Source organism: Sciurus vulgaris, assembly GCF_902686455.1.
Source record: "Sciurus vulgaris genome assembly, chromosome: 5".
Classification (NCBI taxonomy): domain Eukaryota; kingdom Metazoa; phylum Chordata; class Mammalia; order Rodentia; family Sciuridae; genus Sciurus; species Sciurus vulgaris.
In genome coordinates, this window is record NC_136465.1 from 137,784,769 (window position 1) to 137,799,639 (window position 14,871).

The 14,871-nt window shown below is 35.7% G+C and overlaps 1 protein-coding gene across 12 annotated transcripts in view; it reads right to left on the bottom strand.

Moving 5' to 3' along the window:
• The window catches only part of OSBPL8 (oxysterol binding protein like 8), a 182,245-nt gene that overhangs the window by 118,428 nt on the left and 48,946 nt on the right, over positions 1-14,871 (bottom strand). For 10 of the 12 annotated variants that reach the window (XM_079142534.1, XM_079142531.1, XM_079142530.1 and 7 more), the window contains one exon: positions 14,701-14,809. In XM_079142534.1, coding sequence (XP_078998660.1) covers positions 14,701-14,742 — 42 coding nt within the window. In that variant the 5' untranslated portion in view covers positions 14,743-14,809. Of the gene's footprint in view, positions 1-14,700; positions 14,810-14,871 lie in introns of those variants that run through there. The other 2 variants (XM_079142526.1, XM_079142524.1) reach the window with 2 other exon arrangements.

Genomic DNA, 14,871 nt, shown 5'->3' on the forward strand with positions numbered 1-14,871 from the left:
TTTGCTCATTTATTTTTGAGAGGCACTTTCTACTTATACCTAGGAGTGGAATTCCCTGTGGTATATCCATATATGCACATCATATGATTTTGCTGACTTCATCAAATTCATCCTGCATTTCCTTCCCTTTCTTGTCCCTCCTCCCTCATTCTCATTCTTCTACATCACTGATAATCCTATATCTTTATGATATCAACCCACACACACCTTTTTCCTTTACTCTACTCTAGCTTCCACATATTAGAGGAAACATTCAACCCTTGATTTTGAGTCTGGCTTAATTCAGTATAATGTTCTCTATTTCCATCCCTTTCTCAGGAAATGACATAATTCCATCCTTCTATACGAATGAGTAAAACTCCATTGTGTGTATATACTGCATTTTCTTAATCCATTCATCTATTGACAGGCGTCTGGGCTGGTTCAATAATTTGTCTACTGTGAACTGGGCAACTATAAACATGATGTGGCTGTATTGCTATAGTATGTGGATTTTGATTCTTTTGGATAAATACCAAGGAATCAGATAGGTGGGTCATATGGAGGTTCCAATCCTAGTTTTTTGAGGAATCTCTATACTGCTTTCTAGAGTGTTGTACTAATTTTCAATCTCACCAATAACATATGAGTATACCTTTTTGCCCACATCCTCTCAACACCTATTATTATTTAAATTCTTGATAATTGTCATTCTGACTCATGGGAGAGGAAATTTAAGTGTAGTTTTGATTGCATTTACGTGATTGATGAACATTTTTATGTATTTGTTGGCAATTTGTGTTTCTTCTTTTGAAAAAAGTCTGTTTAGTTCTTTTGCCCACTTACTGATTGGTTTTTTTGTGGGTTTGGTTTTTGTTTTGTTTTGTTTTGTTTTGTTTTTGGTGTTAAGTTTTTTTGAGTTCTTTATATATTCTGGATATCAATCCCCTGTCAGATGAGTAGCTGTTGGATTTTCTCCCATGCTTTAGCTCTCTTTTCATGCACTTGTTTCCTTTGCTGGACATAAGCTTTTAATTTGATGGTATCCCACTTATTAATTCTTGCTTTTATTTCTTGAACTTGAGAGGTCTTATTAAAAAAGTTGGTGCCTGCACCGTATGGAGTGTTGATCCTGTTTTTGTCTAGCAGTTGCAAAGTTTCTAATTCCTAAGTCTTTGATCCACTTTGATTTGATTTGAATATACTGAGGAAGTTGTCAAAGATGACTAAGGTCCTATCGATAACACTCAGGAGTCAACCTTAATTAACTCCTTCTGGACAAAGTTCAAGAAGTATGACCACCAAAAGCTTAGCCATATAACTGACTTAATCAAATTTGAATGTGATAACTCATTTTTGAGTTCATAACTCAAAAATCATCACTTGCTTTTGAAGAATGCTGGCAAACCAAGTGATTACTGAGAGTAATAAATAAAGATAATTAAAAATATAGGAGATGCACCTCAGAGTAATCAAATAGATGCTGTAGGAAAGTTATAGTTTTTCAAAATTCCAGCAAATAAAGAAGAGTATTATCACCACTTTACAACTCTAATGAATTAATCAATCTAGGAATGCTCATCAAAAGATGCTAAAAAAATAAACAGAAAAACTGATAAGGAATTTTAATGTGAATGTGGCAGACCACCACAACATCAGCCATCTCACAAGTTCTTCTAGAACAGAAAAGCTATTTCCCATGAGCTGGCTACCTGCTTTTACAAATAAACTTGACTATTTATTTATGTACAGTCTATGTGTGTTTTTACCCTACAAGAGGAAAGTTTATTAATTGCAAGAGATTGTACATCTCCAATGAGATAGTTATCTCAAATTCAGTATGTCCAAAACTGAATTCATCTTTTCCCCTTGAGCTGCTCTGTTTTCTCTCTTAACAAATGATATCTGCCACTTAATCACAAGACACAGAAATCCAGAAGTCACTGAATTTCTTTACCTTTATTCTCCTCACATATATTCTCCTCCATCTCCAAAACAGTAGTCCAAAACTGGTTCCTAAAGATTCTACATATTTCATATCTCTCATATTTACCCTGTATTTCCTATGCCTACATTACTTCCACTATCTGGTGAAGGAAAAAAGTATCACATTCACAAAACAGAAAATCCCTAAGGAAAACATGATGGAATTTTAAAATGACAGGGCATTAAATTTTAAATAATTTTGAAAACCTATACAAAAGAGATACATCTAGAAAAATATAAAATGCTATAAAGACTCCCCAACTCTTACCTCCAAATATACATACATAAAATCATGGTTCACCTACATAAGTACTGGCATAAAAAAAGATTATAGAGGATATGAATCAGATAAAATATTAAAATTTATGAAAACAAAATAAGTAGGCATTTAACAAATATCTTTAAAATGTCAAAGTGAAAAGAGAAACAAAAGGCAAACAACTTCTTAAAGTTATAGATCACATCTTAATGCAAAGTACAAAGTTCATCTTGGTCAACATTCATTCCCCAGGGCCCTGTTCTTTCTTCCTTCTACTGATTATCCTCAAGCCTTCTACACATGCCCCATTAATTTCTCTCTTCCACTTTTCATACAAAGTAGTTGTCCATTATTCTTTCTTAAAATGTTAGCTGCTTAAGGTTTACATGAGCAATTCTCAAATCTAAAATTCCTATACCTGTTCTGATCATGAGAAAAGTATCAGACAAATTCCAGAAGACAAGCATTATGCAAAACACCTAACAAGTACCCTTCAGAACTGTCAAGGCTGGGATGGGACTGTAGTTCAGTGGGACAATCCTTCCTTGCCTAGCATGAGCAAGGTCCTAGGTTCAATCCCTGTACCACAGCAAAACAAAAACTATCAAGCTTTAGTAAAAACAAATCTGACAAACTGTCATAATCAAGAAGATCCATTAACATGACAACTAAATGTAATGTACACTGGGTCAGACCCTGGCATAGAAAAAGAAGATTAGGTAGAAGTAAGAAAATCTGAATCAAGTAGAATTACAGTTAACAATGGGTTCATTAATTGTATCCAATGTACCATATTAATATACTTTCAGTAGAACTGAAACTGTTCTAAAATAAAGCTTATTTTAGAAATAAAAACACCCCTTAATGAAAAAAATAATAAACTAAGAAAATTTTAAAACATAAGAATTCACAACGACACATTCCAATAACCACCCAAACTATGATACACCACACCTCATGCAGTTTCTGGAAAACTGTATTTTACATTTGTAAGATAATTTTTTAAAAGGAAGTAATATAAAGTACCAAAGTATTTTAAGAAGATTCCCAAAACAAGTGAAAATATAAGATTTGTGGCTAGGAATTATGCTGATACACTGTATAAACCACTGGCCATTTCTCTTATTTTTTCAAAGTTAACTTTTTCTCCAGTTAAGTTCCCCAAATTTATTGAAGAGTCCCACTATATACCTGCCAGATTTTTATATTTTATTTTTCAAGCTTCTAACAAGAACAATGGAAGTTGGAAAAGGGGAAGGGAGGAGGAGATGGAGAAGAAAAAGGAAGAAGAAAGAGGCGGAGGAAGAAGAAAATGGAATCTTTAGTGCCCACTTGGAAAGTTCAAACAATTGCAAATATTGCAGTACTACTAACTTTCAGATATTAAGACAGATACATACAAAATGCAACATAATGTATACCCATCAAATTATTTTCATCTTTCTAAGACGTGACCTTTAGCAGAAGTCAACAAAGTTATAAAATAGCAGAAAGAATAATAGTGCTGAGAACAAAACACCTATCAAAATGTAGGATGGTTGGTTGGTTTTCTTGCTTAAATGGTAGCCACAGTCATTCTCTTACGCCCTCATTTTTCTAAGCCAGTTTGGACATTAATTTAAACGCCTACTGAATTAAGAGATATAGGCAATGAAAATATGATTGCTTTTATCACAGGAAGACAATCAACATTTGTGCCACCTGATAATACACAATACCATCTATATTCTTGCCTAGAAAAATCTTAATCCGAATGTGAGCAAACCTCTAACAACCAACTCTAATTTGCAAGAAGTATAAGGAAACGAGGAACATATTAAATAATTACCACAGAAGAAAAACCAATATTGTGGGAAACTCTACAGAACAAACTACACTGTTTCTTCAATAAACTGAAAAGGAATATTTAAAACACATTAAAGGGAGACTTAAAAGATTCATAAAGATCTAAGTGACATATAAATCAAGTCCAATACTATGAAGAAAATATTTGAGATAATCAGGGAAGTTTAATTTTTAGGGATAATAATGTATTTATGGTTGAATTTTTGAAGAAAAGTCCTTATAGTTTAGAGGTATATGTTGAAATACTTAATAATAAAATAATATATCTGAGATTTTCTTAAAAAAAAACGTAGGGTCCGGCCGCAGGCTTTTTCAACAGGGCGATCCAAGATGGTGGACTAGAGGGTGACTGCATCTCCGGTCGCTCCAGAACCCAGGATTCAAGAAGGGGAGGCTTGAGAGACTCGGACTAAAATAGAACCACGGGGTGAGTCTCCCCCACCTGGTGAAGCTCGGCCTGGGTGGCAGGCCCGGATTGGGGCGGCTTATTAGAGTAGGGTAGGGCAGCTAGAGTCTTCCCCAGGCAGCCCTGGTACTCCGGCGGTGGGCTCCTCCCACAGGGCCAGATTCTCCAGCTTCTTGGATCAGGTCCCCCAGTGAGAGCCTTTCTGCATACAACCAGCTCCAAGTCCCAGAGCCATCACATGGCGAGCTCCAGCCCGCCCACAGGTTGCTTCAGAGACCAGGACAGAGCAGCCAGGAACTTCCCCAAGCAGCCCAGCTCCCTCCAGCAGGAAGTGCCTTTCTATGCTAGCTTCTGGGAGCAGACCGCCCAGTGACACCCTTTCTACACAGAGCCAGCCACAAGTCCCCAAGCCAGCGGAGACCTCCCACCCGCAAGCAGCCTCTGGGACCAGGGCAGGGCAGCCACAGACCTCTCCAGGAGGCCCAGCCCCCTCTGGCTGCAGGCTTTTTCCACGGGGTGATCCAAGAAGGCGGACTAGAGGATGACTGCATCTCCAGTCGCTCCAGAACCCAGGATTCAAGAAGGGGAGGCATTGAGAGACTCAGACTAAAACAGAACCACGGGGTGAGCCTCCCCCACCCGGTGAAGCTCGGCCCCGGCGGCAGGCCCAGATTCGGGCAGCTTATTAGAGTAGGGCAGGGCAACTAGAGTCTTCTCCAGGCAGCCCAGCAGTGGGCTCCTCCCACACGGCCAGCTTCTCGGAGCAGGCCCCCCAGTGAGAGCCGTTCCACACAGAGCCAGCTCCAAGCCCTGGAACCAGTAGCGGGCTAAGGACATCTTTCTTCGGGAGTACTGCATTATCAAGTTACTCCAAGACTTCAGGCTTCTGAAGGCTGGGAGGTGATACACTGGAAATCTACAGGGACACTATACGCCAATAGAGGAAATCTGCAATATCACAGAGTGCCACTGACATCTGACCACTATGAGAAAACAAGTGAAGAAAATTTCTAAAACAAACCTAGATACTATATCAATAAAACTCAATGACAGCACAGCAGAAGAAATGTCAGAAAGGGAGTTCAGAATGTACATAATTAAAACAATCAGGGAAGCAAACGAGGAGATGAAAGAGCAAATGCAGGCATTAAATGATCGCACCATCAACAGTTAAAAGAGCAAATACGGGAAGCAAGAGATCATTTCAATAAACATTAGAGATACTGAAAAAGAACCAAACAGAAATCCATAAAATGAAGGAAACAATAAACCAAGTTAAAAACTCCATAGAAAGCATAACTAATAGGATAGAACACCTGGAAAACAGAACTTCAGATATTGAAGATAAAATATTTAATCTTGAAAACAAAGTTGACCAAACAGAAAAGATGGTAAGAAATCATGAACAGAATCTACAAGAATTATGGGATATCATGAAAAGGCCAAATTTAAGAATTATTGGGATTGAGGAAGGCTTAGAGAAACAAACCAAAGGAATGAACAATCTATTCAATGAAATAATATCAGAAAATTTCCCAAATCTGAAGAATGAAATGGAAAACCAAGTACAAGAGGCTTATAGGACTCCAAATATACAAAATTACAACAGACCCACACCAAGGCAAATTATTATGAAAATACCTAACATACAAAATAAAGACAGAATTTTAAAGGCTGTGAGAGAAAAGAATCAAATTACATTCGGGGGAAACCAATAAGAATATCAGCAGATTGTTCAATCCAGACCCTAAAAGCTAGAAGGGCCTGGAACAACATTTTTCAAACCCTGAAAGAAAACAGATGCCAACCAAGAATCTTATACCCAGCAAAACTTACTTTCAGATTTGACAATGAAATAAGATCCTTCCATGATAAACAAAAGCTAAAGGAATTTACAAAAAGAAAGCCGGCATTACAGACATTCTCACCAAAATATTCCATGAGGAAGAGATGAAAAGCAACAGTGCAAATCAGCAATGGGAGGAACTAGCCTAAAGGAATAGCCAAATAAAGGAGAAACCAAATCATGTCAAAAAAACAAAAATGAGTCAAATGACTGGGAATACAAATCACATCACAATAATAACCCTGAATGTTAATGGCCTCAACTCATCAATCAAAAGACATAGACTGGCAGATTCGATTAAAAAGAAAAATCCAACAATATGCTGCCTGCAAGAGACTCATCTCACAGAAAGAGATACCCACAGAGTGAAGGTGAAAGGATGGGAAAGAACATACCTTGTACACGGACACAGCACAAAAGCTGGAGTATCCATCCTCATTTCAGATAATGTGGACTTCAAGCCAAAACTAGTCAGAAGGGATAAAGAAAGACACTACATACTGCCTAAGGGAAGCATAAATCAGCAAGATATAACAATCATAAATATCTATGCCCCAAACAGTGGCTCATCCATGTATGTCAAACAAATCCTTCTCAATTCCAGAAATCAAATAGACCACAACACAATAATACTAGGTGATTTTAACACACCTCTCTCACCGCTGTATAGATCGTCCAAACAAAAATTGAATAAAGAAACCATAGATCTCAATAACACAATCAACAATTTAGACTTAACCAACTTATATAGAATATACCATCCAACAAAGAATGAATACACTTTCTTCTCAGCAGCACATGGATCCTTCTCTAAACTAGACCATGTTTTATGCCACAAAGCTACTGTTAGCAAATACAAGAAGATAGAGATACTACCTTGTACTCTATCAGATCATAATGGATTGAAATTAGAAATAAATGACAGAATAAAAAACAGAAACTTCTCCAACACTTGGAGATTAAATAATACACTATTATATGATGAGTGGATAACAGAAGACATCAGGAGGGAAATTAAAAAATTCTTAGAAGTAAACGAGAACAAAGACACATCATATCAAAATCTCTGGGACACTATGAAAGCAGTACTTAGAGGAAGATTTATTTCATGGGGTGCATTCAACAAAAGAAGTAGAAATCAACAAATAAATGACTTAACACCACAGCTCAAAGCCCTAGAAAAAGAAGAGCAGGCCAACACCAAAAGTAGTAGAAGACAGGAAATAGTTAAAATCAGAGACGAAATCAACGAAATTGAAACAAAAGAAACAATCGGAAAAATTAACAAAATAGTTGGTTCTTTGAAAAAATAAACAAAATTGATAAACCCTTAGCCACACTAACAGAGAGAAAGAGGGAGAAAACTCAAATTACTAAAATTCGGAATGAACAAGGAAATATCACAACAGACACAACTGAAATACAAAACATAATTAGAAGCTATTTTGAAAATCTATACTTCAACAAAACAGAAAACCTCGAAGACATCAACAAGTTTCTAGAGACATATGAATTACCTAAACTGAACGAGGAGGACATACACAACTTAAATAAATCAATTTTAAGCAATGAAATAGAAGAGGTCATCAAAAGCCTACCAACAAAGAAAAGCCCGGGACCAGATGGGTTCTCAGCCCAGTTCTACAAAACCTTTAAAGAAGAGCTCATTCCAATACTTCTCAAAGTATTCCATAAAATAGAAGAGGAGGAAACCCTCCCCAAATCATTCTATGAAGCCAATATTACCCTGATACCTAAACCAGACACACATGAAGGAAAGAAAATTTCAGACCAATATCCTTAATGAACATCGACGCAAAGATTCTCAACAAAATCTTAGCAAATTGCATACAAAAATATATTAAAAAGATAGTGCACCACGATCAAGTGGGTTTTATCCCAGGGATGCAAGGTTGGTTCAACATCTGGAAATCAATAAATGTCATTCACCATATCAACAGACTTAAAGTTAAGAATCACATGATTATTTCAATAGATGCAGAAAAAGCATTTGATAAAAATACAGCATCCCTTCATGCTCAAAACACTAGAAAAAACTGGGGTAGAGGGAACATTCCTTAACATTGTAAAGGCCATCTACGCTAAGCCCATGGCCAATATCATTCTAAATGGTGAAAAACTGAAAGCATTCCCCATAAGAACTGGAACAAGGCAGGGATGCCCTCTTTCACCACTTGTATTCAACATCGTTCTTGAGACTCTAGCCAGACAAACCAAATTAGACAAACCAAAGAAATTAAAGGGATATGAATTGGAAAAGAAGAACACAAACTATTCCTCTTCGCTGATGCCATGATTATATATTTAGAGGAACCTGGAAATTCCACCAGAAAACTCTTAGAACTCATAAGTGAATTCAGTAAAGTCGCAGGTTACAAGATCAATGCTCATAAATCCAATGCATTTTTATACATAAGTGATGAATCTTAAGAAAGAGAAATTAGGAAAACTACCTCATTCACAATAGCATCGAAAAAAATAAAATACTTGGGAATCAATCTCACAAAAGAGGTGAAAGACCTCTACAATGAAAACTACAGAACACTAAAGAAAGAAATTAAAGAAAACCTTAGAAGATGGAAAGATCTCCCATGTTCTTGGATAGGCAGAATTAATATTGTCAAAATGGCCATACTACCAAAAGTGCTACACAGATTCAATGCAATTCCAATTAAAATCCCAATGATGTACCTTACAGAAACAGAGCAAGCAATTATGAAATTCATCTGGAAGAATAAGAAACCCAGAATAGCTAAAGCAATCCTCAGTAGAAAGAGCGAAGCAGGGGGTATCGCAATACCAGATCTTCAACTCTATTACAAATCAATAGTAACTAAAACGGCATGGTATTGGTACCAAAATAGACAGGTAGATCAATGGTACAGAATAGAGGACAAGGACACAAACCCAAATAAATACAATTTTCTCATACTAGACAAAGGTGCCAAAAATATGCAATGGAGAAAAGATAGCCTCTTCGACAAATGGTGCAGGGAAAACTGGAAATCCATATGCAACAGAATGAAACTAAATCTCTCTCTCTCACCCTGCACAAAACTCAACTCAAAATGGATCAAGGACCTCGGAATCAGACCAGAGACCCTGCATCTTAGAGAAGAAAAAGTAGGTCCAAATCTTCAACTTGTTGGATTAGGAGCAGACTTCCTTAACAGGACTCCCCTAGCACAAGAAATAAAAGCTAAAATCAACCACTGGGATAGATTCAAACTAAAAAGCTTTCTCTCAGCAAAGGAAACTATCAGTAATGTGAAGAGAGAGCCTACAGAGTGGGAGAATATCTTTGCCACTCATACTTCAGATAGAGCGCTAATTTCCAGAATCTATAAAGAACTCAAAAAACTCTACACCAAGAATACAAATAATCCAATCAACAAATGGGCTAAGGAAATGAACAGACACTTCACAGAAGATGATGTACAAGCAATCAACAGATAAAATGAAAAAATGTTCAACATCTCTAGTAATAAGAGAAATGCAAATCAAAACTACCCTAAGATTCCATCTCACCCTAATTAGAATGGCGATAATCAAGAACACAAGCAACAATAGGTGTTGGAGAGGATGTGGGGAAAAAGGTACACTCATACATTGCTGGTGTGGTTGCAAATTAGTGCAGCCACTCTGGAAAGCAGTATGGAGATTCCTCAGAAAGCTTGGAATGGAACCACCATTTGACCCAGCTACCCCACTCCTTGGCCTATACCCAAAGGACTTAAAATCAGCATACTACAGAGATACAGCCACATCAATGTTCATAGCTCCTCAATTTACTATAGCCAGATTGTGGAACCAACCTAGATGCCCTTCAGTTGATGAATGGATAAAGAAACTGTGGCATATATATACAGTGGAATATTACTCCGCCATGAAGAATGATCAAATTATGGCATTTGCAGGCAAATGGATGAAACTGGAGGATATCATGCTAAGTGAGATAAGCCAATCCCAAAAAACCAAAGGACGAATGATCTAGCTGATAAGCGGATGAGGACATATAAGGGGGTGTAGGAGGGGTTAGTGTTAGGGTTAATGTTAGGTTTAGGGTTAGGGATAAGGAGGGTGGTAAGAATGGAGGAAGGAAGGACTGTCTAGAGGGAAAAGAGGGGTGGGAGGGGTGGGGGGAAGGGAAAAAATAACAGAATGAATCAAACAACATTGCCCTATGTAAATTTATGATTTTTAATTAAAATAAAAAAAAAGAAATTATGACATTTGGTTATAATTACACCTTATTTTTATGAATACCAATATACCTGATTACATTATAAAAAAAAATAACACACATAATCCATAATGCTTTATTTCTTCAATTGCTTCTTTCTCTAGTACATTATTTGCATATTAATTAGTTTTAAACATTAATAGATACTTTTTATGTCAATTTGAATTAAATAAATTGTTGGTATTGATCATGTGACACAAAGAAAAAGTTACAGAATGGGGCAAGAATACTGAAGGAAAAAAAAAACTCAATCTAAAAAAAAAAAAAAAAGAAATTGTGGCATATAAACAATGGAAAATTACTCTGCCATGAAGAATGATAAAATTATGGCATTTGCAGGCAAATGGATGAAACTGGAGAATATCATGCTAAGTGAGATAAGCCAATCTCAAAAAATCCAAAGGACGAATGATCTCGCTGATAAGCGGATGAGGACATATAATGGGGGTTAGGAGGGGTTAGCGTTAGGGTTAGCGTTAGGTTTAGGGTTAGGGATAAGGAGGGTGGTAAGAACGGAGGAAGGAAGGACTGTATAGAGGGAAAAGAGGGGTGGAAGGGGTGGGGGGAAGGGAAAAAAATAACAATGAATCAAACAACATTGCCCTATGTAAATTTATTATTTTTAATTTAAAAAAAAAAAGCTGAAAAAAAAATAGGATTTCGAAGAATGAGAATACACATGAAACCAAACTGACCTGAGTTGAAAACTACTGAAGGGAGGTGATGAGTATATGAGGTTACATTGTAATAGTCCATCTATTTTCTTAATGCAGTATAAATGAAATTGATATTTTCTATAACAAAAAGTTCAAGAAAGTTAGTTTCTATTCCCTTTACTGACCATGTGATTAATATAAATGTTAGCAAGCAGCTGTTAAGAAGATGAAGTTATTTTAATGTAGAGAATGAGTATGTAGGTAATAAACTGGTGACTAAAATTTCTGCATTTTATTACTTTACATGAGGAAGATATCGACTTAAGAATTCTCAAAACTTAGGACTTCAATCAAGCTGGCAATGCTCAAGGTGAGATGCCTTATAAGACTTCTGGTTATCCAGCAATATGATGCACTTCCAATAGACTGGGTAGCTCCAGAGGTTAGTACTGACCCTTGTAAGCAGAAAAATGGCCTCCCAAAGACATCCACATCCTAATCATTGGAATCTGTGAATGTTACCTTACCTGGTAAAAGGGACTTTGCAGATATGATTAAATTAAGGAGCTCAACACAGGGCAGTTGTATGATTATCTGAGTGCACTGAGTGGGCCCAATGTAATCACAAGGGTCCTTATAAAAAGGATGTGAGAAGGTCAAAACAAGAAATAGGAAGTGTGAAAACAAAAGCCAGAGGTTGGAGTGATATAAGGAAGAGGCCACTAGCCAAAGAATGAAATCGACCTCTAAGCACTGATAAAAGCAAGGAGACACTCTCCCCCAGAGCCTTTGAAAGGAACACAACCCTGCCAACCCCCTGCTTTTAGACTTCTGACTGCAAGAACTGTTAAGATAATAAATATATGTTGCTTTAAACTACAAGAGCAATAGGAAACTAGTACAATGACAAATGGTAAAATTTAATAAGGTGCCACTGCACAAGAATACGTTTCAGAGTATTACTAATTGGCAAATGGATGACTTATAATTGAATTTGAATACATAAATATCTTAAAGATCAATTATTGGGATAAATTGTACCAAAAATACTTTTGCTACAAAGATGCTGTCACTAACAACAAAATATATGCTAAAATAATAATGATGAAGCTAAGTTAATAGTATTAATAAAAGGAAAACAGAAACTGCAACAGAATTCCATCAAATTGCATGATTGCATGTAAACACACACACACACACACACACACACAAGTTCCACAATGTTGCCCAATGTTATAGCCAGATTCCTTACATGATTTGAAGCTTTTAGTAAACTCTAATAACACATCAATTTTACTTTATAATCACTAAATCTGAGTAGTCACCAATAATCTAGTATGTATGCAAAATCAAAGCTTCAAGAGATTGGATCATTTCTAGGCTCATTAGGAAGATGTTCATTGACAACATTCTAGGATTTGCTGAACTAAATCATCTTTGCTGTTCATTCCACTTTAGAAAGACTTGATTCAAAAGTACTCAGTTGCAATTAGGATCTTAAAGATTTCCTCAATTCAGAGTCCTTTTTAAAATATGAGACTCATACATATTTTAAAAACTTTCATTCTCTTCTGGGGCCATTTGGATAATAAATTTTTAATACAATAAAATATGTGTCTTCAAAAGGCGTGACTCTATATCATGTACAACCAGATTAATGAAAAGTTGTACCCCATTTGTGTGCAATGAATCAAAAAACAAAATAAATGGAAATGTGTCTTCTAATAAACTTTATCATATACAGTTTCCCTGTATCAAGATATTTAACTTAATCCCTTGTAACTTTCCTCTGGTAACAACTTTCCTTAAGGTAAGTAATATATTTAATATACAACACCGTCTATAAAGTATTCTTGTCAAGAAAAATCTAAATTTGAATCTGAACAAGCCTCTAACATCCAAGAGATTCTATTCTGAAAAACAGGCATAAAGTCATCTTAGTAGTAGAGTATTCAGAGACAGACTGACTTAAGTTGTAAGAAGATCCTTACCCTCCCTGAGCCTACTTCCCTATCTCTGAAAGTGAGGGTAAACAAATACCTGCCTTTAATGACTACTATGAGGACAATGTAATAAAGAATACATTTAGAAAATACCAAGGTTTATTAATACTGACGTTTTTCTTTTTTTTAGTGCTGGGGATCAAACCCAGGACCTCACACGTGCTAGGCAAGCACTCTGTCTCTGAGCTACACCCCCAGCCTTATTATTGACCTTTTTATTATCACTAGGGGATTAAATTATTTCAGCTAAAGAAAGTCCAACAGCTTTAAAAAAGATGATGTTTATGGTAAAGTAGATATCATGTTCTAAAGACAAGGTTTATTCTTAATTTTTTTCTGAAATCACAGTAAAAATGAAATACCCTATCATCAGTTTTCCATTTATAGTCACTGCAACAATAATCTTTATAAGTTGTTTCCATTCCCATTTTATTCTCTACTAACAAATGATTACTTTAAAGTTTAACTTTTTTGATCATTTAAGCAGCCAAAAAATGTCTGAATCAGAAATTCGAAAAAGGTTGGGAACAATACAAGTCCACAAACCTGCATTTTGCTATTAATCATTAAACTGTTCCTACATTAAAGCTAGAACAAAAGCCATCCACTAAATCAAAATTTACAAACACCTCAGTAAACTGACTCTCATCTCCCCAGCAAAATGAAAAACAGAAAGTTGGTTTCTGCCTTACTCCAATAACATAGGTTTACCAAAGAATCTATCACCTAACAAATAATAAAACTATCAATTAACTACATTTTACTGAGAGGCACCATTACTTTAGGTAACAGAAATATTCCTAATAGTCTTTAAATCAATATTTAATGGAATCACTCAAAATACAAGATAACTGAAAACAAAATTATTCTATAGTCAACTCTTTTTGTACAAAGACCAATTAATTTATTCTAATGTAAATTTTTTAAAGTTTATAGGTAATCCACTACCCCTACTTATTTTAATTTCAGAATATAATTTAATTCATTATCACACAACAGCAATGTTTATTAAACCTTCATATTTTTAGGAAAATATATATGGTAATTGCCCTAATTCTTATTTTAACGGTCTCATTCACTTCACTTGCTCATAGCTCCAAGTAACTTGAGATTTGAAGGTATTTTTCCTCAGCTGTTAACTTTCTCTTGATTTCACTGAAGATGAAAAATATTTTTATGAAAACGAACACAAAGTATTATATCAGAATGCCTGTATTATATCACTGGGAAGGTGGGGAAAACAGAGGAAGACAGAATAGAAATAGTAGAGAACTGAGTAGGCTCTATTCCAACAAGGTTTAAACTATCTTTAATTCTCACATCAACAGAGGAGTTAAACCATTACTTTTAAAATACTTTTTTAAAGGTTGTTTTAAAAACATCTTAAGAACAAAATCAAGGTTTACATGAAATACTTTACAGCCAAAGGTGTACTAATTATATTTGAACTACTCACCGAAGTTCGGTCAGGTTCTCCATCTGTCAAACCTGCCTCCATAATGGAAGAAGATAGATTTATGCGTCTCTTTCCATTAATGTTTAGCCATTCTATAAGTCTGGAAATCCTAGAAGAAAATCACATGCATTAGGACAGGTATGAAACTGATATAAGCAGAATACTAGCCAT